Source organism: Antennarius striatus, chromosome 13 (genome assembly GCF_040054535.1).
Source record: "Antennarius striatus isolate MH-2024 chromosome 13, ASM4005453v1, whole genome shotgun sequence".
NCBI lineage: Eukaryota > Metazoa > Chordata > Actinopteri > Lophiiformes > Antennariidae > Antennarius > Antennarius striatus.
In genome coordinates this window covers 20,478,030-20,502,486 of record NC_090788.1, presented here as the reverse complement: position 1 = coordinate 20,502,486, position 24,457 = coordinate 20,478,030, and the positions used below count along the sequence as shown (strand labels likewise).

General features: G+C 43.0%; 1 protein-coding gene across 7 annotated transcripts in view; it reads left to right on the top strand.

Moving 5' to 3' along the window:
- Positions 1-24,457, top strand: part of LOC137605804 (rap guanine nucleotide exchange factor 6-like) — a 105,751-nt gene that overhangs the window by 23,603 nt on the left and 57,691 nt on the right. For 4 of the 7 annotated variants that reach the window (XM_068330586.1, XM_068330587.1, XM_068330585.1 and 1 more), the window contains exons 3-7: positions 166-222; positions 3,484-3,567; positions 12,030-12,099; positions 16,765-16,908; positions 18,554-18,571. In XM_068330586.1, coding sequence (XP_068186687.1) covers positions 166-222; positions 3,484-3,567; positions 12,030-12,099; positions 16,765-16,908; positions 18,554-18,571 — 373 coding nt within the window. Of the gene's footprint in view, positions 1-165; positions 223-3,483; positions 3,568-5,216; positions 5,426-5,482; positions 5,746-12,029; positions 12,100-16,119; positions 16,909-18,553; positions 18,572-24,457 lie in introns of those variants that run through there. The other 3 variants (XM_068330589.1, XM_068330590.1, XM_068330588.1) reach the window with 3 other exon arrangements.

The window sequence follows — 24,457 nt, the reverse complement described above, 5'->3', positions numbered from 1 at the left end:
CGCTGTTTAGCTCAGTCCACTAAACACCTGCCAGTGATGATAGCGTCTCGAATCGGAGTCTTTTTTTGCTCTTTGAGAACAGAATGAGGATGGATTTGTGACATTTGTGAGAGCTCAAATGAATTATAATGACAGGAGAACTTAACGTCTATCTTTCTGTCTCAGGTCCATGTGCACTTCAGCCAGGTATGAGAGACATGAGGCCAACCACATCCTGTTCTAGTAAGTAGAAGCTTCTTTTTCCTTCAGTTATTTGCAGGGAAAGCAGGTTTTATTCACTTGCAAGTTATTTTTATCAGAAATATTTACCTTAACACACACTTCCTGCTTCACAATCCCAGGATCTTTCCAGTCCAGAGTCGGTAGGGTCCCCGGATAATAACAGCATATCAGTTTGGACCATCAAGTAGCTGCAGTAATACAAACCAAACTACACTCAACACAGTTGACTCAGAATAGTTAACCAGTTGGTATCTGTTATTTCGGCTCAGATAAAGCAACACACACTTTTGACATCACAGCCACGACTACGTCCTTCTGCTGGAGGCAACAGAGCTCACATTGTTCACATCAGATTAGTGATCAGAGCAGTGGATCCACTGATAGTGAGTAGTGGTGGTAGTATGTGAATAAATGGGTACTAGAGAGGCCTGGACAGAAAAAAACAAAGTTATTTTAGAATACTGCACAGCAGGGATGTATCAGAAAAAGATAAGAAATGACAGCTGAAGAGGGAGAGAGAGACGCCAAGTGGCAAACAGATAGAAGATATGAGAACAGAGGACTGTGGAGGAGGAGAGGAAACAACAGAGGATTACGTTAAGAAGAGGTTCAGATGGATGTGAGAAGGAGGATGAGGAATCTGAAGAGGATGAGGCCTGAGTGTGTGTGACGGTGGGAGGACAGAAATGAGAGGAGAGAAGCCTCACAGGCTGCTGTTGTGTTGTCGAGCTGCTGGGGTCACATTAGTGCCTCACCTGTTTCATTTGTCATCAATTAAAAGCTCTATTGAACACTTTTAATTGATGAGAATTAAAAGTATTCTGTCTCTCCATCAGGAGCACCCAAACTCTCATGTAACACATTTTCTTATCAGTGGTTTAAACATATTTTACACACTATAGGACACACTGGATTAAAAGGCGCACCTTCAATGAATGGCGTAATTTAAAAAACAATTCATATATAAGGCGCACATGATTATAAGGGGCATAGAATATAACATACGGGACTTTACACTGTGAAGTATTCGCTTGTGAGACCTGGTGAATATGTGATTTTGTTGCTGTACAACAGATAATTAACAGACATGATAAGGTAATCGACCCATTATTCATTTGTTAATAAATGGGACAAATAAACTAACCACCAGTGTGTGCTAGAATAGAGTGGATTAACAATTTCCGACTGGATTAATAAAGTTGATTACATTTATATTTACATAACTGATTTGAATTCTTTTAGCTCTCCACTTGTTTTTTTTCCTCATTTTTTCTCATCATTTCGGAGATACTTTTAAAAAGGTTTTGCTTCTACTGTGTGGCAGAGGAGACTCTTCTATCCATCACCATTCTTCAAACCATTATCTGATATTTCTGATCAATAACTTAAACACATGAAGTGATGTGATGCACGCAAAAGAAATCCCCCTGAGCTGATGGCGGACACAGTGCTGCTGTGTTGTAGTTGATGTATGGTCCTGATGCTGCGCTGTGACAGTGTGCACCCGACTGATGCAAACAGATGATGTTGAGAGAAATGATAAAGAGAAAGAGCAGAAAAGAATCAACTGGAGATGTTTGACCTCTCATCCAACAGGCATCTTCCTCTTCTTGATGTACGTTGACCTGCTGACTCAGAACCTACACACACCTCTCTGGGTTTATTCCTGACATCCTGTGACTTCATATGTCACAAAGTAATCTGATTCAATTTCCCCAAAAATCAAAACCTAATTCAGAAGAGTTTGAGTCAGTCTGAGATGATGAATGAAGAAGGGAAGCAGAGGTGATATTCAGTAAAATATTAGATTCTACCGAGAGTGTGATTAATGCAGCAATTTAGAGCTTCATGCCTCTGTCTGTCTCTCTCTCCTCATCCAGATATATACAGTAGTATGTCAGGGATTTATCAATTTCTGTTGATGCTAAAAAGTTCTATTCACTGTTGCATTATTTAAATTGTAATATAACTGCAGCTGTATGTTTTTTTTCTTTCTTTCTGTGTTCCTTCATTTCTATATTTTAGTAGCTACAGTCTAAAGCCCCTGCTTTGAGGACTGGTCCATTAGTCTGTGTAGCTTTGTGCAAACAAATCCTTTATTTTCTGCCTCTTTTGAACATTTTCATTGAGTGCAGTTTGATTGGCTGGGCTTGCACCAGGAGCTAGTGTGACTAAGCCACTGTGGCTCAGGGTACAAGAATTGAGTAAGCCACAAAAAGACACATTCTGTGTCCAAGACAGCGGCGTGCGATAACAGCAAGTAAAACTTACAAGTAAACATTGAGTAATATTTTATTTGACTGTATCTTCACATAGTGAATGCAAGTTTTCAATTGTTTGGGGGTGTAAAACCACGCTCGTCGTGGGGGTGTGTGTGAGATTCAACAATTGAAAACTTGAATTCACTATGTGAAGATACAGTCATACAAAATATTACTCCATGTTTACTTGTTAAGTTTTACTTGCTTTTATAGCAAGCGAGGTGAAAACACATTTACATCATCGCTGGTTATTCCTGCCGGTCATAGGGATCAAAAGTCTAGGACTACAAACAAGTATTGATGATATCTTTCATTGACCTTCTGATCGGTCTATCACCACTCCTCCCCCCTCTCAGCATTCACCATTTGTTGTTCAATGAGAATTTTAACACAAAATCTACCATAAAACACTCTATTCTCGCCGAAACGTCACGATCCATCCATGAGGTGCTGATTCTCATAGCCAGTAACACACACTGTGTGTGTGTGAATACACAACGCCTTTCTGCTTCAGTTAAAGGCAGACAGCTTGATGCGATTTGTTCTACCGCTGTTTCGTCCAGTTCCTTCAGGTTGATTCTCTGTTGTTCAGTAAATCAGGGCTCTGTTGTGCTGCACATCCTCCAATGCAGCACTGGGGATTTCCTGATGTGGACCATATGTCCTTTTAGAAATCTGAATCTAGAGTTCTTTCTCCCATATTTATCATAAATTGAAATAAATGCACCCCAAGAGTGAATTAAATGATCCTTTCAGGCTAATTGAGACATAAATGTCTAGATGGACAGGAAGTGTAGGGCAGAAGTTGAGCCGGTAGGAGTCTCTAGAATCTTAAGAATTGATCGTGATGCTTTCTTAAATACATGACCTCACATGTTGTAGTGACAAAGTATTTGATGGTCACTGTAACATTCCTGTTCATGAAACGTAGTCGCAGGAACGTGGAACGTTCACCCTACCTGTTGACACGGTGACCAGCATGTTGTTCATGTCTCTACAGCCCCGACAGCATCGCCTCCTGCTGGTACATCCTGCTCTCTGGGTCTGTCTTCGTCAAGGAGCACATGTTCCTGGCAAGGTGCTGGTAAGTTAAACACACACGCACACGCACACGCATGCACACACACTATGCTCTGTGAGGTGGTTTGACCCACAAAACAGGTGTCTTTTGTCAGCCCTTTGGAACACCCAAGAAAATCTTAGACATAAATACAACCAACAACCCACAAGGGATTCTGAGAAGTTGTTTGTGAGTTGAATTGTTCATTTGTTATTTATTAAATGTCAATCTATAATCACTATTTGAGGTCATTTAAATGTCATTACAACTCTAAATACTAAAACTGACCAGAAACAACAACGGGACATAAAAACAACACACATGTCGGGACGCGGTTGTTTGTATCTACAAATGTTTGTAAGTCAGATGTTTGTAGATTTGAAGGAGAGCATCTGCACCTGTTCCAAGAATAAACTTCAGATTATAGTGAATATCGTGGTCTCCCCTCTGCTCCATGTTTACCTTCCCTCTGTTGTTATAGTTAGAGCGAGAGAAGAATGGAGAGGATGGAGTTCTCTCTTCATTAATGTCTGAATAAATCACAATGAAAACATCTCTTTACAGGAATGTCCATTTGTCCCTCTGTTTGATGATTAGAAAATATTATTTTTGAAATACCAGTAAATTTAAAAAGAAAGGGCATGCCTCGCATGAGAACGTGGAAACGTGTTTTCATGGATGATTGTGTTCAGTCATGACCAGAAGCGGAGCTTCTCTCTATCCCTTCAAGAAATCTCAATAGGATGTGTCACCAAGCGGGGGGAGTCACGATAGTTTTAGTTTACGATCAATCCTGAAGGCTTCCACAGATGCTCTCGGTTGAACGATGCAAACAAGATGTTTTTTCTTCCCTTAAGGCCATCTATTTAAAACAAACACTTGAGTCAGATTTATTTTACTAAATTTAGACAAATATGACGATAAAATGTTTTAATCTGACTTGAGTTATGTGGTGGCGTGGACGAGGAGCTGAAATGCGTCGCCTTATTTCACGTAAATAGTCCCCGGGACGTTCCAGAATCATAAAACTTTGCATGATGAATTGTCAGATTCAATAGATTTCCACCTGATTCTTCTGTTGCTGTAACGTCTGGCGTTACAACAACTCTGGTCCTTCAGTTTCTGTGACTGAAGGACCAGAGAGACGTTTGTGGTGAGACGTTCAGCAACTGACCGCCGCTTATCAATAACCTGAGGGCAGCGAGCTCTGATTGGGAGCGTGTTCATTCCAGCTGGGGTCAGCTGATAACAGGGGTGTGTGTGTGTGTGTGTGTGTGTGTGTTGAAGTGGACATGGGGGTCACAGACTGTTCCGGTGGGGTGGGTGGGGGTTGGTGTCGCTTGTGTGTGTGTGTGGAATGCGGAACCCCTGGCAGAACAGTGGCGGGCCATGTGTTCCTGAGCAGCCTGGAGCCCAGAAACACATCCAGGCAGGAAATGAGCAGGCTACACACACACACACACACACACACACACACACACACACACACACACACACACACACACACACACACACACACACACACACACACACACACACACACACACACACACACACACACACACACACACACACACACACACACACACACACACACACACACACACACACATACACACCATCAGAGCTAACAGATAGAACAGAGTAGAGCGGGAGGAACACACACTCCTCCCTCAGTGAAAGAAAAACCACCAGGCTTTACAGTCTCCACTTCTGCTTTCTAAGCAAAACTTCTCTTTTGATCGCTGGAGTTTTAGGCAAACACGGATCTAAAGTGGATTACTAGATTACGGATCTTGTATTCCCTCTGTGGATAATATGCTGGATATCATTTCACCTCCAAGACATTCAAAGAAGCGGACCCCTACAATCCCCGTCCCTGGTCAGTGAACGTTTCTCCTGTTGGTCTTCCTCTAATGTAAACATGATCTGAGACTTTTTCAAAACTCCCTCTCTCTGATGCCGTGTGAATTCCTCAAGCCGGTGAGATCCATTTCCTGCCAGCCATCATTTATCCGACTGGATGGCGCTGTGGCGGTGTAGCACAGACGTTGTAGTTGTGTACTGACAGAGCTAGATGGTGTCTGTTGATGACTTCACGTGTGGTCAAAGGTGACAGAAACAACTCATCCTGAATTGGAGTCTGAAGCGGTCAAATGAAGTTACAGGATCGTTCCTGGGACGAATTGAACTGGAATCGAGGTACCGCTGATTTAATTGTAATTTATTTTGAAGACCACTGTTGTAAACGTGCAGGTAAAATAAGCATCACAGACAACACCAACCGCTGACTTCATGTGTTCATGTCATGGGAATTTGAGCCGTTCAGAAGTAGTGCTTGTGTTCAGGTTGTGGTTGAATGAATGTGAATGCTGATTTATTTAGTGGTTGGACTCTATGACTTCCCATCTGAACTGACTCTTTGAGTTCTGGTTAATTCAGTCGCGCATGATGAAAGCAGATCGTAATGGAATCAGAAGGATCAGAGAGGATTGAGATTCGATGGAAATGAATCAGTGTGTTTACATCAGATTAGTCTTTAACTTCAGGCTTCAGGACAACCAGCCTGCTCAGTTTGTTTGATCAACTTTTCTGGGAACGGGTTGCGTTACAAGAAAGTCAATTACAGTGAGATTATCCGTGTTCGTACACAATGAGTGCTGTTTATCCAAGAACACGTAGGTGTGTCTGCGTGAGCTCATTACAGCCGACTGCATCAGAGTCAAAGCTCCGGCGGCGCTCCGCTCTGATGCTGAACGGGTCCTCCTGTTGTTCTGTAAATGAACCGTAATGATTGTGAATGAACCGCTACGTCATCAGTGTGTGTGTGTGTGTGTGTGTGTGTGTGTGTGTGTGTGTGTGTTTGTGTGTGTGTGTGGTCCATCTCCAGAGCTGACTGCTGCTGGCAGACTCAACTTAAATATGTGTGTGAGTCACAGTGGTCAGCGTTAGCCAACCAAACACTAAAACTGGGAGAAACACTGGCCTAACTGAGTGTGTGTGTGTGTGTGTGTGTGTGTGTGTGTGTGTGTGTGTGTGTGTGTGTGTGTGTGTGTGTGTGTGTGTTTGAGGAAAGAGAAAGAGAAAGAGAAAGGGAGAGAGAGATTGGTGGGGTTTTTCTTGACTGTTGTCATCCATTACCATGGAAACATGGAGGTCAAATGGACCCCGTCCTCTGTTGGGGTTCAGGTTTTGACCGAATCCCTCTCAGACTGCCGTCTCCATCCAGTTCAGCATCACATAGATGCTCTTTTTGGACCTGATGCTCTAATTGGCATTAAAAACAGATGTTCTAAGAGGTATAATGTCAGACCAAGTAGGTGCTTCATTCATGGGACTGAATTTTGCAACTGAAGCTGCATTTTTCTGACCTTTGTGAGACGAAACCTGGGCCCTAGTGAGGGGAACCCAGGACACAACCGATGCAGCTCCTCCCAGCTGTTAAGTCTGATCACTCCGTAAAGAATGCGAATGCAGGTAGTCCTCAAACTATCAACACGATAGGTTCAGAGAGACTGTTCATAAGTTGAATAGTTTCTAAGTCCTTTTTAATTAAATTTCAATCTATAATTGCCGGCAGTTCGCTGGCGCGGTGGGTGGGTTCTCCCCCGTGCCTGAAGGGTTGTTTGTCTTTCGTGTCCCGCCATAGTGCACCAGTGCCTTTCGCTCGTAGTCCACTGGGTAGACTCCGGCAACCCCCGTGACTCACAAAAAGCAAAGGAAGCAGAAGAAAATAGATGGGTGGATGAATCTATAAAAAAGTCTAAATCTAAAAAAAGTAGTATTCCCCAAGACTTCCTAGAAACAATTACAGGATACAAAAACAACACAATGTCGCTTTGTGCTCGCTCATGGGGTTAAAGTTCACTTAACTTCACATAAATTAAATAAAATACTGTAGTACTGTAATGTAACCTAGCTTTAGAGCAAAGGAAGAGGAAGAGGATGAAAGATTTATTGCCGGTGAGAGGCAGAGTTGTCATCCGAGAGATCGTTGTGTCTCTTTTCCATCACTTGCTGAGGCTTTTTTCCAGCACCACTAGCGTTAGCCTTTGCTTTATCAGCCATGATAAACAGTAAAGTACACGCTGAGATGCTCACAGATACAGCAAGTGTTTTAGCTGCTAGTGTTTGAGCTGCGCAAAGGCAGCGGTGCTGCTCGGCGGGGGTTGTGGTAGAAAGGGGAACTGCAGGATAATAGTCGGATATGGCTGCAAAAGTTTGTTTGTATCTACGAATGTTTGTAAGTTGTATCTTACGGACTAGCTGTACGTGTAATTTGGAAATTGTTGAGAAGCACTCTGTCTAGTATTGCTAAAGGAAGCAGAATAATTCCTGGATCTGCCCTTTAATCCGGTCCAACCCCAACGTTTAATCAGTTCTTTCCTGCCTCCATCCTGAGACAAACCATGAAAACAAGCAAACCAACCAATGAGCAAAGGCGATAAAGTCATCAGGGAAGGAAAATATATCAAAGGAATGATTGATCTCTTTTCAAACAGCATAATAAACATTACGTACCAAACTCTGACCTGAGCATTAGGTGCCAAATGATCATGGTTGTCATGGTCTGAGTTTTAACTCTTGATCACATCACGAGGCTTCTGACACCATCTGTACATACCTGGGGCGGGGGGTAGTTTCTGTGCCAGCTGTCAGGCGTTATTGCCCTGGGTGCTGCAGCTGTCATTGGACGAGGGCTGAACCTGTTCCTCCTCATCACCTGCTGTAATCCAGCATGGATTTTACTCCAGTGCTGCAGGAGATTATTCTGATGTCTCCTGTCCAGAGGATCATTTAAGGCTCCTGTCAAACATGAAGGGCCCAAACATAAAAACCTTTCAGTCATTAGTAATCAATCACTCGGATGAGCGATCCTGATCAAAAGAAATTGATCAAGAATCGACAAATCATGAAAATCATCCTAAATCTGTCGGATGTTGATAATTTTTCTTGGACAGATTTAATTCTGCTATTACTTCATTTTATTTTTCTCAGTCATTTCAAAAAGCATTTCAACACCTGCTGTTTCTTGTGGTTTCCATCTCCATCTCCTTTCATGTCATTGATTTTATTAATTATTTAATTATCAATTACATAATTATTAATTAATAAATTCTTACTGTGGACATTCAGAAGTTTCTGACATTTTAGCTCAGAATGAATTTCTTTATTTCTGCCTTATCTTTAATGCAACAACCAACAGGTTTGTCATTAACACCAACAATCATTTTAACCTTTAAAGGTAAATGTATGTACCTTCTATATATACACAGTATAATACGCACATGCATCTGCATTTTCCAGGTGAAAAAAATCTGGATTTAGCCATAATTATACAACTTAAAGCTCATATATACACATTTTTGAAAACTTTTATTTGATTAATTTGTCAGATTTCAAATATTAGATTTTTCTAAGATTTTTTAAAGGGTTAAAATGTTTAAATTTACAAACTACAACACTTTCTTATACCAGAGGTAATAATCTTGCTGAAGTAAAGTCGTGAGTCATTGTGTTCATTTGTTGGAGGAAAGCTTTGGTTGTTGTGTGGATTTATTTCCTTTCTTTGAGAGTTCACAGCAGCTGACAAGAGAGTTTTCCTCGGTAAAGTCAGTGTAACTTTATTTGGCAGGTACACACAGACACACACACACACACACACACACACACACACACACACACACACACACACACACTGCTCCTTGTGCTGCTGACAGGGACCATACGTCTCACCTCAGTGGAGTGTGGAGGGATCTGTCAGGCGGGGTGACCTCTCGGGGCGGTGAGAGAACTCTGAGCCCAGCAGACTGCATTCCTCCCTGGGAGATCTTCATACCACAGCCCGGCCGTTCGAGTTTAGAGTATTTATGGAAACAAATAACAGATTTCCTGAGCTGTGAAAGGATTTGTGGGATTTTTAACTGCTGCTACTGGAGCTACAGGTGGGGTGTCTTCACTGACACGTCAATGACAGGCGGCAGTAAAGCCCTAAAACAGAGGTCTACTAAAACAGAGGTCACTAAAATACGTCTAGCTCAATCCGTGTAGATGTCAGAGCCATTAAACCTACGCACACTGATTAAAATAATCCCAGATCTCTCACTGCTGCCTCCCTTTTAATAAAACTCAATAAATTATTTGAAAAATGTTTCCTGATTGTACAATGTAAAAAAACCAAACAGCTATGTTGTGTTAAAGGTAATTTCCTCATTTCATTCGTTCATTGACTAAAGTGCATGTTTTTGGAGGTGGGAGGAACACGTAGAACACGGGGAGAACATGCTTCTTCATTTTAGAGCCTTAGAATTAAAACACCCCTCCCTAGAAAGCAGAAAGAAAGCAGGAACTCAATATGAAGACAAGTCCCTCAGTTCACCTGGTCTGTGTGAAAAGCATTTAATACGTTGTACTTTGAATGAATAATTTAGTTTCCTGTAGAAACCCCCTGCAATAATCCTTTTAGACTTAATTGTGTTGCCAAAAAGCATTAAGGCTGCATCAGCAGTGACGGACGCGCTGAAGGAAACCTCATTCCCACCTCATTTGGGGACACTTGCTTGTGAATGTGTGAATATGAGTGGATGGGATGTGAAATAAATCCACTCACTGTTAATTTGGCCCTCGTTCAGCTCAGGTGAAGAAGGTTTCCTGAGCAACAGTTTGCGTTAATGGAAGCTGAGTTGTGGATATGTCTGTGGAGGAATCAGTCTGACACACGTTTTAAATTTTACAGCTGCATTCTTTCACTGTTTGATGGGAAATATGTCATTCTTGACAAAAAAAATAAAGGTATGCAATCCTGGAAAATAAAAATCAGCTGTCATCATTGTTTCCATCGTGAAGAGAGGCTCTCGTCTGAGGAGGTGAAATCATTAGACCAGAACTGATGAAATTGATTGCAGAATGAGATGTATTGACAAGGGATGAAATCAGCAAATAAAAATATGATTTTGATGCTGACAGGATGCAGGAAAAGAAGGACAGCTGAATGTAACAGAAGATGTTTTTGAAATTGAATGGAGCGGGGGAGGCAGAAAAAAGGCTGAAGAAGTGATGGAGCAGAGGTCAGCAGGGAGACTGAGAAGGAAGGAAATATTTAAAACAGCAGGGGGTGGAAAGAGGCCGTGCAACAGAAACAAGGAGATGGCTTAAAAATATGACCTGAATTTGATGTGAAGGGCGAAAGAAAAAGATCTAAGAGAGGAAGGAGAGAAAAATCAGCAAACCCGGGCAAAAAGGAAGTAAACATTGAAGAAGACGGCGTGAGAGTGAAACCAGGGGAGCTCTGAGAGTGAAAGTTTGGCTGTTTCCCAGCTCAGCACACTTCCATAATTAAAGTCAGCCACTCCTCCAGTCCTTAAACAATGCTGAGTCGCCACTTTTAGCATGGCAAAGGCTGGGAAACGTGTTCGCACGTCAAGCCTGCTCCAGGATTCAGCGCTCATCGATGGGGGGCACGAGGAAAGCACCAGAGCTGACAATTAAGAAAAATATCACTAAAAATATCACTAAATAAAATATAAGTAAATATGTTTACTTAACATTCCAGAACATATCAGGTTTCCTGTAACGTGGCTGTGAGCAGGGCGCTTCTTAACCCGCTGCTAAGATCAATAAAAACTGTCTGAAATAACTTTTTTTTCTCATTTAATTGGTTTAGTCATACATTATGTATTATGTTGATTTTTTTAGTTTTAGTTGTTATGATTTGTTTTTGCCCAAAAAAGACTTCAGAGCGTTGAAAGTACAGGTAGTCCTCAAGCAACAAACACACTTAGTTCTGAGAGGTTGTTGTAACCTGAATTGTTAATAAGTCATTATTATATTTATTACATTTCAGCCTATAATCTCCATTTGAAGTCATTTAAATGTCATTACTGATATAAAAACCTGAGTACTATTTCCTAAGACTGACCAGAAACAATAATAGGACATAAAAACAACACATTATGAAGTAACTGACCTTTAGACTCCAATCCCCGGGTCGTGATCCGGTACCGGTCCATGGGTCAGTCGGTACCGGGTCCCACAGAGAGAATGGAGTACAGTACTAACATTATTTCTGTTTTATGTAATGTTTTGTTTTAAATGAGTGGATTCTCTCGTCCTCGCCCGTATGAGTCACTCTTGACACTTATCGAGATGCTAACAGGAGAGCGGATACATGAACGACTCCCAGCGGTTGAGCAGAGACTGAGTCTCTGCAGGCTGGAGGTGTCAACCGTGGAGACTTATTGATCCTCACTCTTCTTGCAGTGGTTACAGCTTCACCACAGACTGTTACCAGCTCTCACAGTAAATACTGGGGAGACGTTTGAGCCGCTTTAGGACCGTCACACTGGAGGTTATACTATTCATCAGGTTCAACCTTCATTTAAAAACATCCTCGGGTTGACCGGTTCTCAGATCAGCGTCCTCTGACCCCCCCCCCCGAATGTGTGTGTCTGTTTAACCCTTTATTTTTGTGTGTTCTGTCTCTACAGTTTCGGTAAGCAGCTGGGGGGCAGACGAGGCTGTGAATGCATCACATTGGAGCCGTCAGAGATGATTGTGGTGAGCAGAAACACTAACACCCCCCCTCCCATCTCATCTCAGCAGCCCCCTTTTCATCCTCTCTCCTCTCCCACTCTCCATCCTTTGATATTCTTCCTTTTTTCCATCATGTTTTGAAGTCTGTCACCTTTTTCCCCCTCTTTTTTCCTGGATCATTTTCTCTCCATCTTTCATCTTTCTCTACCTCCCTTTCTCCATCATCTCTGCCCCCCCCCCCAGCATATCTGGGTTTTTGTCCTCACATTCAGATCCTCTGAGCTTCATTGATAGGGCTTGTTGCTGTTGAAAACAGGAGCCACTGAATAAAATAAAAGCAGAAGGGCTCTCTGGGAGCTCAACCCCCCCAGAGCTCAGCGTGTGTGAAAGTACCTCCAGAAGCGTCGGTCCGTGTCACCCCCTTCATTTAAAATCAACCTGCTAGTTTTCTGTATTCCTCTAAAGTACTCAAATGTAATTTAAAATAACACGTTATGTATTTTTCACGTACGCTGTCAGCTGTACGGCGAACGGAGTGAATCTTAATTTAAAAAAAAAAAAAATGCCAGAGACCAGGCCCCAAAATGTGTTTTCATTATTGTGTGTAGACCAACACGCGTGTCTTTTATTCCTGTTTTCTGTTCGTCTGTTTCGGTTAATCCGTTCCAGGAACCACACGCAAAAAAGAAAAATTCCGCGATATAGCGACAAACTATTTATTGTATTATTTACGGTAATTTAACCGCTTGTGAACCCCCCCATACTGATATTAAACCACCTTCTATCTGTATTACCTTTAAAACACTCTGATAGATTGTTTAAAACATTTACATTAAAGAAAAATGTTTCTTTAATACACAGAAGTGAGCTGCGTTCCATGAGTCGGAACACAGCTCACTTCCGCATGTTATCAGCCAACCGTATGCAGGTACGGTATCACGTGACTTACTACTAAAATCCATGATGAGGTGGGAATTTGTAGCCCAAATTAGCGAGGGATTACTGTAATCCTTTTACGTAGACTTTTTCAACAGGATAATATGGATCTAATAAAATAACCCAGACAGTATCTCAATTATTATTATGTAGATATTGTCACTGCAGTGTGTGTGTGTGTGTGTGTGTGTGTGTGTGTGTGTGTGTGTGTGTGAGTGTGTGTGTGTGTGTGTGTGTGTGTGTGTGTGTGTGTGTGTGTGTGTGTGTGTGTGTGTGTGTGTGTGTGTGTGTCTGTGTCTGTGTCTGTGTCTGTGTGTCTGTGTCTGTGTCTGTGTCTGTGTCTGTGTCTGTGTCTGTGTCTGTGTCTGTGTCTGTGTCTGTGTCTGTGTCTGTGTCTGTGTCTGTGTGTGTGTGTGTGTGTGTGTGTGTGTGTGTGTGTGTGTGTCCTGCCCCTTTGCCTGTTTTTGTGAAATTGTTGCTCCAGTGAAGGCTCAGCTGACTCTCTACCCTGGAGAGGAAAGGATGAAATCAGTTTGAACCTAAAAACTGAAGGAGCATCCATTGTGGGCGATGACACACAAGGTGGATCAGCTGATCAGAGCTGGAGGGGGGGGAACATGAGGTGTTTTTCCTCTGATAGAGATGTTTCTGTATTCATCTACTAGTATTTGCAATCCTTTCTGGGAAGCCAGAAATGTGATTGAGGTGGAGTTTCTGTTTCTGATAGGATGTCCGTGTTGGATGTGATTGGAAGTTTGGACCTGGATAACCAGGATAACCCTCATGTCACTGAAAACATGACAGGAAGTACCGCGTGGAACTGAACCCCTACAAAGACTTGTCTCCCTGACGCGCTTCACAGCTTTGCTCCAAATGCCTCTAATGTAACAGAACCAAATTATCTTGAAACAAAACCTGATTTCTCTTTATTTTTTCCTCGTATCTCGACAATCCAAATGTTGAGCTTGTCTTTTGTGTTTATGGAATGATGGAGAACACTGAAGATGTTCACCATCTTCACTGCTAATACCGATCAACCTGCTGACAACACAGCAACATATTAGAACGCAACAAACACATCGACATCTATATCAGGGGTGTCAAAATCATGTTCACCGAGGGCCACATCAGCATAACGGCTGTAATCAAAGGGCCAGATGTAACTAATAAATGTAACTAAATGTAACTCAATGTCATGGAACATAAATGTGAGTCGGAACACAGCATAACACATAATAAATTAACACAATAATATAATAACACAACATAAATTAAACCCATAGAACTCCATCAATCAAGGATCAAACTATCAATCAATAAAGAAAAATAACATCAGACACAAGTTAGGACGTTACTTTTGTTTAAAATGCTTTTGTCAAAGTTAAAATGAGCTGAATTACTGCATTGTGGGAAAAGTAGTTTTTGGTCAAAGCACACTTTTGACCTATTAATTTTGAGACACTGACCTTTTTATGCTCTCAGTGCCACATAAATTGATGTGTGGGTGACATTTGGCCCCCGGGGCATTGAGTTTGACACATGTGATCTATATGATTAGATGTTTGGAGTTTTCAGAAATAGGAAAATTATCTGAAAATTATCTGAAATCTTCTCTTCCATATCCTCTGGCAGAGGATTTGATGGTGAAGTCCCAGTTCCTGTGTTTGTGTGAGCAGCTGGTGCAGGTAGATAACCACGGAGAGTCAGAACCACTTCCTGGTTCTTCTGAAAGCGTTTTACCGTTAAATCCCCTCTGACATAACGGTATCGGATGCATGTTAGGCTTCAGGCAGCAGCTTACTTTAAAATATAGGAGGAAAAACGGGGTTGTCAGCTTGAATAGACAAACACTGAAAAAGAAAACAGCAGAACATCTTTTTCCAAATCCCGCGGGACGGCGCAGTGACGAAGGATTTCTCAGCAGAGTGAGTTCCTATCATCAGTGATTCCACCAAGGCTGAGGAAAAACCTGTCGAGAACACAAAACACGAACACACACACATTCATCCTTCAGTATAACTGTATAAACACACAGACTGTGGTCTAGTCATGCTGCATTGCAGCCAATCAGCTAATTAGGGCCATGGGAATAGTAGAGGGGGTGGAATTTGTGGTTCTCAACATGACTCCGGTCACAGGATGGACAGGAGCAACATTCACAGACTGACAGGGTGGGGTTGTGTGTGTGTGTGTGTGTGTGTGTGTGTGTCTTCTTGGAATGTAAAAATGGATGAGTGGAGCAAAATATGCAAACAGGAGGAAAGAGGAGATAGAACCGGAGGAATGCTTAGAGATGGAATGAGATGTTAGTCACACACACATCTTAACACGGGCAGAGGAAACAGGAAATACGGTCACGCTATGGCTGGTGGTCATGGGATGGATGGAGGTCACATACAGCGAGGCGATGACACAGTGAGACAGAAAGGAACTTTAGAACGAGGGACGGCGCGTTTCTTTGAATATAAATTAAAAACACGTTGTCATGTGATGAGATGGACAGAGAAATACAGGCAGAGGATTTCTAGGTGGTGGATCCCAGTAGAAAGACACGATGAAGACATCAAGGTGAAGCTTTTTGAAATGAATTAAATATTGGATGCGGGTTAATTTAAAAGGATTCTGGGAGATGACTCCAAATATAACCTGATAAAAATGGATGTCTTTATTTTTAAATAAGCATTTGGACATTTTTGTTTTTTGAAGGAAACAAAGCAAGAAAGGAGAGATAATACTGACACAATAAATCAAGAAACCTTTAGTTTAGCAGAAGAAAATAACTTTGCAAGTTTGATTAAACATAGTTTGAATACTTTTTTTATTTTTTTTTATTTTTAATTTTACCATTTCTAACTAAATAAGACAATTGTCTCACTTTACATAAAGGACTGGAGAAGGAAAACAAATTCCTGCTGCGACAACAGACCGGCACACAGAGAGCCTATCGGGAGCGATTGCATGGCCGGAATCTGTGTTTTTTTTCTGCCTGACAGGATATTGGTGTATTTACGGCTTCCTGGAAGAAACTCAGGGCTTCAGTCTTTTCTCTGTTGCTCGCGTCTGATGGAGCGAGAGCGCGAGCGAGGAAGCATGTGAGTCAGTCCGTCGTTACGCGACCGTGTTGAGCAGATGAACTCTGTCCTGAACTTTTTTTTTTACCCTCAGAAGAGGATGACTCTCCCCACGGAAGAAAGAATTAAGGACAGACAATCCACTAGTTTGTTGGTTTAAGTGAGGGAGTTTCTGGGGTTTTTTTTGTGGATGTCAACGCAAAAGGATGTCATGTCAGGGGACCCCATGATTTTGGACTTTTTAAACTTTGGGCAAAACAATTCTCTTAACTTTATCTTTGCCTGCGTTGTTTTCATCATCTTTCATGGTATTTCCTGCTTTTATTTGCTGCTCTGATCGCGTCCTTGCGTCCGGATGAGTGTCCTCCGCTGGCATCGTCTCTCTGTCCTCTGGAAGAACTGGATGTTCAACCAGGAGCCAACAGAGGAGCAGATCCTAGAGGAACCCCTCCAGAAGGAAGGAAATACATTCAGTCGTCGGAATTCAGACGCTCAGGCCGAACTTAAGATCCAAAATGTAGATAATCAGAACCGGAAATCAGATAGCGAGAAGCATCCAGATCTGAACCAAACGTCTGAGCCCTGCTCACGGGCTCCCAGCTGCCCCCACACACCTGAGGGTTGTGGGTGCGAATCCCGTAGGAGCTGCTGTTCTGAGGATGGTGCTGACTCTGTATTGCAGGTGGATAACAGCAGCGAGGGCGACGACAGTTTCCTGCAGAGAGAGGGGTCGCAGCGGAGGTCCAGGCGGCGCTTCAGGAGGGTGAACCCCCGAGGAGAGCGGGAACTGATCACCGACGGTCAGGAGCTCGGCGGCTACAACACGGTAGGAGGAACGTCGGTCCCGTCAACGGGAGGAGAAGAAAACAGGAGTCAGTGTTTAAACACCTTAAATCAATCTGAAACAGGAGGCAGGTCCTTAGTGCGAACACATGTAGACGGTCACACTCTGACCCGTCACTGAACTGATTAGCTTTTTAATTTAGCATCAATGGGCTGTTTTTTTAATTCGAGGTTATCAATCAAAGTCAGATTTCATTAAACCCACTGATATCTCCATTACAGTACTTTTCACCCTATAAGGCGCACATAAAAACCTTTAATTTTCTCGTTCAAGGTGCGCCTTATAGTCCAGTGCGTCTTTTAGTGCAGAAAATGCTGTACTTGTTGCTTTAAAGCTATTTCTCAAATTCTACTCGTCTTGGGTTATATTTGATTCTTTTAACTTGTGTATTTTGTGAAATAATGATGCTTCAAAAGTATAAGAAAAACAAATAGAAGTGGAAAAGTGCTTTATGTGTATTGTATATGTACGACCCAGAGGTTGAAACTATCGTCACTCATGAAACTCACTTGTGTTGTAATGTCGCCGACATTTTTACATTTTTTAACACTGAGGGACTGTTTACCAGACAAAAGATTTATCTTACAACCTCTGTTTGTTTTTCATGATGTTGTCGGAACCTGAAATTGTTCATTTTTAAAAGGAGGCTCCATTGCGCCAGTCTTCTGAAAACACCGTCGTCATGGAAACAGGAAAAACACCCCTTTTCTGAAAACGATGACAATGCGACGACAAGAAACGCTGAGCTAATGAATGCTCTCTCAGCGTAGACTTGTTGCTTCTTATTCTGTGGTGTTTTGAAGGTCACACTGCCACCTACTGCCCTGGCATGAATACTGCAGCGTTGTTTTTTTACTTGTGTACGTAGATAATTAAACACAAGAACTTTGTTAAAAAGGGGGCAGCACAAGAAGGTCTGTCTGACCGCATGTCTGTCTTTCTATCGGCCCTGCAATAAACTGGCGCCTGTCCTGGGTGTAGCCTGCCCCGTGCCTGTGTCAGTGTCCCTCCCTCTGATAGAATCACCAGACCAGCAGTGTGTCGGTTACAGTTTGGACTAATCAACAGAAGCCACACACAGCAGCACACAATCATGAACACACACACACACACACACACACACACACACACACACACACACACACACACACACACACACACACACACACACACACACAGCTCTTGCCCAGATCCCCGGGGGTGTTCCAAAGGGGCTTAATGGAGAGCTTTAAGTGTCCTCTGCCGGCCCCCGTGCGCCTCTGAAGCCTCTTGGTGATTGTTCCACTTTTTAAAATTACGTATCTTAGCCTTCAGCGAATCCCAACTTGTTCTTTTTTTTCCCCCCCCGACAGCGCTTATGTTTTTGAAGGCCATATTTTTCTGATTTGAAATTAGAAGAGCACTTTTTTTCTGAGAAGCAGGAGAAACAGAAATCTGAATGTCCAGGAAATACTGAGGGTGTTAATATTACTGCAATGAATATGGATTGAAGGGCAGCATCAGAACACGTCAGGGACCGGTGTTCTGCTCATTGTTACCTGAATGTGAAAGTAGACATGAAGAACGTGCCCCCCCCCGTTGTGTGACCGTGTCCCGTTTCCTTCTCTTTCATGTTTCCTGCCTGCAGGATTATGTCAACAACCAGGTAGGACCACAATTCACATTCTTGACGTCTGACTGCTGAATCAATGTGTGTGTGTGTGTGTGTGTGTGTGTGTGTGTGTGTGTGTGTGTGTGTGTGTGTGTGTGTGTGTGTGTGTGTGTGTGAGAGACTGTGTGTGTGAGACTGTGTGTGTGTGTTGGTGTGTAAGGATGTGTGTGTGCCTCTACTGCAGGCACCTGTTGTTTCCAACCAGGGAGCGTTGCTAAAAGCGGTAATGCTGAGGTTGCCACACACACACAGATAGGAAGGAGGGGGTAACTGAATGAAAGAGATGCATGCTGGGAGCAGCAGCTGGCTGACGTATGAAGGCCAGGGCTGTGTTTTGACGTCTGGAGCTGACGGGACAGGGACAGGTTCCACCCTGAACGTCATCATTTAATGGTGTTTTACTCACATTCCAGGTGTGTGTGTGTGTGTGTGTGTGTGTGTGTGTGTGTGTGTGTGTGTGTGAAAAGGAAAAGTTGTCATTCCCACAGTCGCTATAAGAGCAGAAACAAAAAGAGATGGAAGTAATAAGACTGAACTGAAATTCTTTCCTAAATGTTACATTAAATAATAAACATTATATAATAAAACATTATATAATAAAACATTATATAATAAAACATTATATAATAAAACATTATATATCGTAGCTTCTTATATTACATCAACCTCAAAACTGAAACAGTGAAGTCGGACAGATATATTATTCCTGTAACGTGTGTGACTCACAACGTGTGAGCTTCTGGTCAGTCGTCACCTGTGGGATTTTGTCTGTATGGTGATATGTCGTTGTGGCTGACATGTTGTTGGTATGTTGTTGGTATGTTATTGATACGTTGTTGACACGTTGTTGACACGTTGTTGACATGTGTTGACCTGTGGAGGTTTGTGTGTCGGGTCATGTGACTGAAGTCTGTGATGACGCTCCGACGACGGATGGAAGTGATCGTTCACACATCCGTTACTATGGTAACGGATCAGAGGATGTCGTTTAGAGGCCTTATTAAATCACTATGACATCAGTGATGAATTCCCACTGGTGTGCAATAGTGTGTTGTGCGTCATTTCTTTTATAATCGTGTTCTTAACGTTTGAAATTGAGGTGGAACCAAAATGTCGCAAAATGAAGCATCTTTTGTAACCTCAGCAGAGAAAACGACCCGACAGCCTCTACCTACAAACAATGAGTCAGGGTGTCAGAGGGCAGACACACACACACACACACACACACACACACACACACTGCTGATGGTGGAGACCTTTGGTCCTTTATGACACTTGTTTTATTTACTCAGATGACTCCCAGTGATCCAGAAACCTTCCAGAACAAACCACTGGGATTCAGTAACGACCGATGCTACACACTCACATCCAGAGGAGCTGCGTGCGAGATAAACAGAAACACACACACATCCACACACTGATGACCACTTCATTAAAGCGTTTGACGTCCCGCTGAGATGCCGATTTCTTCGGAGTCCAGATAAATGAACTCTTCACCTCATTTTCTTCGCTAGGAAAAGCTTCTGTGAGGGTTTCCCAGCAGGACGCTCCGTGACGCTCCGGGTCATTCATTCTACATCAGGTTCAGACGTCCACACAGTACAGTTACCTAGGGAACAACAGTAACACACAACCTGCAGTGTGAGGGTTGTTGGTCTGAGTGAACTGGGCTGTGCTGGTGTCTCAGAGACAGACCAGGTGTTTGCACGCCGTGTTGGTGTGACCTCAGTGTGCTCATGGAGGCGTTCAGAGCGCGAGGCGGCCGCACACACCGACAGGAAATGGCTCAGCCTCCTGCAACGTCTGTGGTTGGTTCACTTCCTGTGTTATAAGGCTAAACGTCTGACATCTCGGTGTTTTTAGACTCTTTCATTTTCCCCTCTCCTGCTCTCCTCTGACACGTTAAGACGCTCTGCACACCCCCACACTGAGAGTAGCTATACAAGCTCCCCCCCTTACTTGTTTCTCTGTTCTAACATAAATCCTTTTAATCTGTCAGCTCATTAAACCCACAGAAGTCCATCAATCAAGGATCAAATTACCAATCAATAAAGAAAAATAACATCAGACACAAGTCAGGACATTAACTTTGTTCACAACTTTTTTGTCAAATTAAAATGAGCTTAATTACTGCATTGTGGGAAATGTAGTTTTCAGTCAAAGCACAGTTTTGACCTATTTATTTTTAGACACTCTCACCTTTCTATGCTCTTGCGGGCCACATTTGGCCCCTGAGGCCTTGAATTTGACACATGTGGGGCTTAAAGGCTGACATGCGTTTGTCTTTGGTGTATGGTGTTCTATCTCTCACTTTGCCACAGCCTTTAGAGAGTGATCACGATGGGGTTCAGACGCACCTGTAAGCTGTTTATTTTTCAGACCGCTGGTGAATCCGTCTCTGCAGACGATCTTCTGAACCGTCAGCTTTTATAAAACACTTTAAACACGTGTGGGAGTGCAGCCTGACGGCGGCGGCGGTTTTGCAGAAAAATCCCATTTCCTGTGCTGACGGTGTTGGAATGAAGTTACCGCCGTTGGTCAGTTTTATATAGTTCTTCTTGGCATCATGAGATGACAGCGTTGTTAACACAACCGTTATAATTATGCTTTCTTTGTGCTGCTTAGTGTCAGAAGATATATTTGAACTCTGCAAGTTGAGCAGAATGTGTTCTAGACTTCTCAGTGTTTGGGTTTGTGGCTTCTGGCTCTGAGCAGTTGTGTGAATGCTGATCCATGCAGTCTGTAGGGGGGGTGGGGGGGTGCAGGCATCAGAAGGTGGGCTCCTTTTGTTTCTGGTGAAAACCAAACAACTTCAGTTCATTTGTTCGTCCTTTTAATTCCGTCTGCACCAGGATTTCTGTCTCCTTCTTTTGCCAGCAACATTTTTCTCCCCATCGGGTCCTGTCATCACCGTTGTCGCCGTGGAGATCACTATCATCAGTTTGTGTTACACTCAGCTGAGGAGTTTTGATAAAAACAAAAAAAATATGCAACACAATTCAGAGGGATGGTCATCGATACCGAGTAAATCACGATGCATCTGCCTTTCACATCACTGCAGCTCCTCTGCCCTGGAGAGATGGAAAATGTTTGCTGAGGAGTGGGGGTGGGGTGGGTGGTGTGAGGGTGGGAGTGTGTGTGTGTGTGTGTGTGTGTGTGTGTGGGAGTGGGGGGCAGGAGGTGAAGGTTGTGGGAAGGTCAGAAGGGGAATTTTAATGGGAGTCAGGAAGGAGTCAAGAGGAGGAGCAGAAGAGGGAGAGGGATGATGTCATATGGGAACCGATCCAAAGGGTTAATTGTACTACAAGTAATGTCTGAATATGACTGTCTGGGGGGGTTCAGACTGAAACCTTTAATGAAATCTGATAACAGCTGGAAATAAATAATTATCTATAATACAGTGTATCAATATAATAATCTATTAGTAATCTATATTTAAGAAATAAAGATGGTAAACAGAACAACCATCTGTTGTTTCTGAGTGATTCTACACAGATCAGTTATTTCTGTAAGGTTAAACCTTTAGTTTGTGTTGTTTAGTCAAAGTTAGCAACTTAAAATAACAGTAAAGTCAAAATGAACCAGGTGTGTGTTTGAATTACAGAATTAAACAACCGTTTTGGTGGCATTCTTATTTTTTTATCATCAATGGGGATCTTTGACAGACAAAATATATCATCAGTTACGACGCACTCCCTTAATTTCTAATCAGCCAATCACATGGCGGCAACTCAGTGCATTTAGGCATGTAGACATGGTCAAGACAATCTCCTGCAGTTCAAACCGAGCATCAGCATGGGGAAGAAAGGTGATTTGAGTGACTTTGAACGCGGCGTGGTTGTTGGTGCCAGAAGGGCTGGTCTGAGTATTTCAGAAACTGCTGATCTACTGGGATCTTCACGCACAACCATCTCAAGGGTTTACAGAGAATGGTCCGAAAAAGAAAAAAATATCCAGTGAGCGGCAATTCTGTGGGCGGAAATGCCTTGTTGATGCCAGAGGTCAGAGGTGAATGACCAGACAGGTCGAGCTGATAGAAAGGCAACAGTGACTCAAATAACCACCCGTTACAACCAAGGTAGGCAGAAGAGCATCTCTGAACGCACAGTATGTCGAACTTTGAGGCAGATGGGCTACAGCAGCAGAAGACCACGCCGGGTGCCACTCCTTTCAGCTGAGAACAGGAAACTGAGGCTACAATTTGCACAAGCTCATCGAGATTGGACAATAGAAGATTGGAAAAACGCTGCCTGGTCTGATGAGTCTTGATTTCTGCTGCGACATTCGGATGGTAGGGTCAGACTTTGGCGTCAACAACATGAAAGCATGGATCCATCCTGCCTTGTATCAACGGTTCAGGCTGGTGGTGGTGGTGTAATGGTGTGGGGAATGTTTTCTTGGCACTCTTTGGGCCCCTTGGTACCAATTGAGCATCGTTGCAACGCCGCAGCCTATCTGAGTGTTGTTGCTGACCATGTCCATCCCTTTATGACCACAATGGACCCAACTTCTGATGGCTACTTTCAGCTGGATAATGCACCATGTGATAAAGCTGGAATCATCTCAGACTGGTTTCTTGAACATGACAATGAGTTCGCTGTACTCAAATGGCCTCCACAGTCACCAGATCTCAATCCAATAGAGCATCTTTGAGATGTGGTGGAACGGGAGATTCGCATCATGGATGTGCAGCCGACAAATCTGCGCCAACTGTGTGATGCTATCATGTCAATATGGACCAAACTCTCTGAGGAATGCTTCCAGCACCTTGTTGAATTTATGCCACGAAGAATTGAGGCAGTTGTGAAGGCAAAAGGGGGTCCAACCCGTTACTAGCATGGTGTACCTAATAAAGTGGCCGGTGTGTGTATATAGCGACAACATTATCACATTCATTTACCACATAATCATCTCAGATGAAGATGTGTCACTTCATTGATCGTATTGATCTGTAATGGCTGCCCTGATTGATTCCTGATTGATGAAGCGACGGGTGTTGTCGATGACGCGTGACCCCACGTAACCCCACGTGACCAGGAATGATGCCAGACATCAGAATGTTTTTTTTATTTTTTATGTTTTCATAACGATAAACAAAATATACATTATATGTTACTTTAAAATGAGTTTAGTGTCTCTTTAATAAATGTATGTTTAGTGGTAAGGATGGAAAGGTTCCATCAGTGAAGTGGTTTCAGGGGTGATTTCCCTACATGCAGCTCTTAAATACGCCTTCAACTGTCAGATGTGAATGTGTGATGAGGTGTGTGTGTGTGTGTGTGTGTGTGTGTGTGTGTGTGTGTGTGTGTGTGTGTGTGTGTGTGTGTGTGCGCACCAACTCTCAGGCTTCATTCGGTGACTGGATCAGAATAAAGATGTAGTTCGTCTCCGTCAGTGATCGTTATCCAGTCAGTGACTCTGATATTGAGCTCATTCTTGGTTTGACTCTTTTAAACAGACGATCAATCCGTTCTGGAATCGCCCCGCCGTCGTCCTTCATGCACATTTCAAACGCATTCAGACTCGTGATGAATGCGTTCTCATGTCCATCCTCCTAGTCATGCAGGCCATGTCCAGCATTCATTCCTGGTGTCCAGCAGGAGGAGAGTCCAGCAGGATGCTCTGCTGTTGTTATGGTTTCTAATTTTAGGGATTACATCAGCAGCACTGAGATGAACCTCCTCTCTGTTTTCATCTCTCCTCACTCCCTCCTCCCCTTACCTCTGTCCTTTATCCTCCCATCATCATTTCTCTCTGCTCCTCTTCTGTGTCTGACCTTCATCCTCATGGTTTTTCAGCCTCCAGATGCGTTAAAGACAGTGTTCTGAAGGCTTTTGTTCCTGTACCTTTGGTCTCTTGTTTCTCTTAGATTGCGCTATA